This window comes from Aplosporella prunicola (assembly GCF_010093885.1).
Source record: "Aplosporella prunicola CBS 121167 unplaced genomic scaffold K452scaffold_89, whole genome shotgun sequence".
NCBI classification, from domain to species: Eukaryota; Fungi; Ascomycota; class Dothideomycetes; order Botryosphaeriales; family Aplosporellaceae; genus Aplosporella; species Aplosporella prunicola.
In genome coordinates, this window is record NW_022983617.1 from 10,534 (window position 1) to 13,909 (window position 3,376).

Here is a 3,376-nt window from a genome sequence, read left to right on the forward strand (position 1 = left end):
ACTACTACCCTCTCCTACCCTACTATCCACCCCCTTTACCTTCTACTTTCCTCCCAGATTGACACGTCACATGTAAACTAGTAGCAAAACTCTTTAAATAGTCGTAGCCTACATATCGCTCAGGGCGATAGGTCAGGGTAAATAAATTCAACTCAACTCAACTCATCAACTCTTATACCTTTCTAGTATATTCTATCCGAGACTTATTAGGTATATTAACAAAAACTTTAGACGATAAGGTACTTACCTATATATAGAAAAATATTCCGAGCAAGTCGCTTTTTATCTAGAAACTCGTGCGAGGAAGTTTTTCTCCAATTATCCGCTCTTGCATGACCAACCACTCAGCTACCCGGCGCGACCAGCATTCATTTGGTTTAGCCTCCGCAGTAGCTACTGTGGCAACCAACTTCTTCAACAAAACCTGCATCAACGCGGGATGTATTAACATGATGAAGGTTTATGATCGGGATGACGGCAGTATTGTTGCCGGTCGCTGTTGAGAGGTTAGAGGTGGATGACAAATGGCTGTCGAGAGGCAGGAGGCGGATGACAAATGACGACCGATTGCTCGGGCCACCTACGGGACGTCATGATCTTGTTGCACCGATTAGGCGTTGCATACAATTAGTCGTCTAAACACGTGTTTTAGACGTCTATTCGCACCGAATAGGCGCGCATAAGTGTTGCGTGCATATTCCACTGTTTTAGTCGTCTATTCGGTGTTGTGCGCGCATAATCAGGGGTAGTTGCAGTAGCTCGTATCAGATTTAGTAGTACCACCGTGCGTTCCAGCGAGTCAGCTCTGATTCATGTTCTCCGCCCGTCTCACCTAAATTTTGCGGGCGCAGGCGGAGAACAGTAACAACACCATTTAAAAAATACCTACGTAGGTAGTATCTCAATCCTCACCGAGCAAGCGCGAAGTAGGCCTGCTAACTCGCCCTGCGCGCGTAGTGCCACCGCCCCGGGGCGCCCCATTGCCTCGTCTCCCGCGCCCACCGCGTCCTCCGCGTCCTCCGCGTCCCTCTGCAGTAACAGATGCCTCTGCAGTAGCAGATGCCTCTGCAGAGGACCCTCCTCCACGCCCGCCACGCCCGCTACGCCCGCTACGCCTGCCACGCCTGCTACGCCCGCTACGCCTGCGCGCTACAGAGGACTCGCCCTGCGGTTGATTCGAACACGGGGTACCCTCATGGCAACTTCCGCTACATTCGGTCCCTGCCTTGTGGCAAGCACACTTATTGTTAGCACACGCCCCTCTACACCCGCAGCGAGCACTGATCAACCCCATTGAGGCACCTGACTGGCGGGCTACACTACGTAGTGTAACAGTACTGTTTGCTTCGGGTGTATCAAGCTGCTGCTGATCAGGGCCCTGCGAGTTATCCAGTAGTCGTAGTAGATGCGGGGCAATAGGCCGACTGATGATGCCGTAAGGAGTCTTTACACGGTACCCACGGCTTGATTCGTCTCCTATTATCTCATGGATCACACCAATCACGGACGGCAGCGAGCCCTGGCGGTCCTCAGGAGGCACTACTACTGCTACAACGTTATCAACACTGAATGAGCGCTGCGGAGGGAGGTTCTTGTTGAACTGTCTCTCTATTCGTTTACGAGAAACGTCTAAGTGGGTTCGAACGTCCTCATCAAGCTCAGTGCGGTCCTACACACGTGATTGCGAATGTAGAGGCTCACTAGCCGCGTGTTGAACATGCGGAGGTTGCTCCGCGGGTTGCTCCGCAGGTGGCTCAGGGGGTTGCTCAGGGGGTTGCTCAGCGGGTTGCTCAGCGGGTTGCTCAGCGGGTTGCTCAGCGGGTTGCTCCATACGTTCAACACGCCCCGCTCGCTCTGCCCTCCTCGCCTGCTCCACCTGTAGTCGTAGAGCGCGTAGAGCCGCCTCCTGTAGTTGCTTCTCCCTGGACGCTGCCATCTCTCTTTGTGCGTAGGCAAATCTCGCCATGTTGCTTCGCCACCACTCAGGAGCATTAGGATGTTACTGCAGCTCCAGTTCTGCGGGCGGCGGAGGGAGACGGGCAGCGCAAGGAGTAAGTGACGGTGGCGGAGGCAGTACTCGCTGTGAAGGCAGTGAAGTACTACGAGGCAGCGGGGCCCCGCGGGGCAGCGGGGCACGCGGAGGGGACTGTTGTGAGGTACGTGGAGCGGCCCGCGGCGGGGTATCATGCGTTAGATCGATCGTTTCAACAGTAGTTGTTCGTACGCGAGGCGGCATGAGCGTCGAAGGTAGCGGCAGGTCCGACGAAGATGAAGAGTGGTACGGGTCTTCTTCGGAGGACGATATTTAGCGGGGTTTTGGTGGTAAATTAGAACTGCGGGTACCCGACGGGTCTCCTGTCGGACCTACTGTAACCTCCGCAGCTTCCGCAGCGCGCTCTGCTGGTCGCTCGTTCGCTCGCTCGTTCGCACGCAGGCCAGCACTCGTTTGCGAACCTTCGCCCGCCTCGTTCGCTCGCCCGCGGGCACTCCCGCGGGTACTCCCGCGGGCCCTACTGCGCTCGTCCTCCGCATCCTCATCTGCGTCCTTATCCTCGTCCTCCTCCGCAGTACTCTCTGCCTCTCCTGTCGCATCTGTATCCTCTACAATATCATCTAGCACAGCGATCTGGCGTAGAGGAGCACCTACACGCAGTTCAGGAGGCACCAAGCGAGCACGCCCCGGACCCCACATCTGGCGACCGAAGAGTATTTTATAAGGTGAAGCCCCTGTTGCGTGCCGCCTGTAGTTGTTCTGTTGTAGTGTAACGTCTAGGCAGGCATGGGCGAAGCCGGGATGGCCATGGGCGACGCGGACCCTCTCTATCTTCTCTTTTACGTGCCCATTAGCCTTTTCAACACCTCCTTGGGACTCTAGGTGCCTGGGCCGGCCAGTACACGTATCAATGCCGAAATCGTTGAACAGCTGTTGAGTAGCAGCGCTTACAAACTCAGTGCCGTTATCTGTTTGTATCCTATGAGGCACACCGAAGGCCTGGATCCAACGGAGCATCCCGGCGGCTACTGTCCTCGCTGTCTTATCTTTTAGAGGTATTAACATGCAGTATTTGGAGTAGTGATCCCTCATATGTAGCACGTATTTATCCTGCGTAACTGGATCAGGGTGGTTCCGGTAATCAATTAGATCCATCTGCACCCGCTCGAATATCTCTCTTGAGAGGATCGCCCGCAGGGCCCGCGGGGCAGGAGGAGGGTGCCTTGCTGCTGCACAAACACGACAGAGACGCAGTAGCTTTTCAACGTCCTTTTCAGTGACTCCGTAATAGTTCTGTTGGAGGTCCTTAAACGTCGTAAGTTGAGCTACAACACGTCAGTGTATAAATATTTATAACTACTGCAGAATACGTACCTGAATGCC

The 3,376-nt window shown here is 54.7% G+C and overlaps 2 protein-coding genes across 2 annotated transcripts; one reads left to right on the top strand and one right to left on the bottom strand.

Annotated features, from left to right (window-relative positions):
- The first annotated feature begins 936 nt into the window (after positions 1 to 936).
- On the top strand, positions 937 to 1,516 carry K452DRAFT_293059 (uncharacterized protein). Its single transcript, XM_033541493.1, has one exon. The coding sequence runs from the start codon at positions 1,060 to 1,062 to the stop codon at positions 1,249 to 1,251; it is 192 nt and encodes a 63-aa protein (XP_033391360.1). The 5' UTR covers positions 937 to 1,059; the 3' UTR covers positions 1,252 to 1,516.
- On the bottom strand, positions 1,463 to 2,449 carry K452DRAFT_166818 (uncharacterized protein). Its single transcript, XM_033535733.1, has one exon. The coding sequence runs from the start codon at positions 2,185 to 2,187 to the stop codon at positions 1,630 to 1,632; it is 558 nt and encodes a 185-aa protein (XP_033391361.1). The 5' UTR covers positions 2,188 to 2,449; the 3' UTR covers positions 1,463 to 1,629.
- Between the last annotated feature and the right edge of the window lie 927 nt (positions 2,450 to 3,376).

Coding starts and splice junctions, on each gene's coding strand:
- K452DRAFT_293059 (XM_033541493.1), top strand. CDS start 1,060: ATGCCTCTGCAGAGGACCCTCCTCCACGCCCGCCACGCCCGCTACGCC.
- K452DRAFT_166818 (XM_033535733.1), bottom strand. CDS start 2,187: ATGATACCCCGCCGCGGGCCGCTCCACGTACCTCACAACAGTCCCCTC.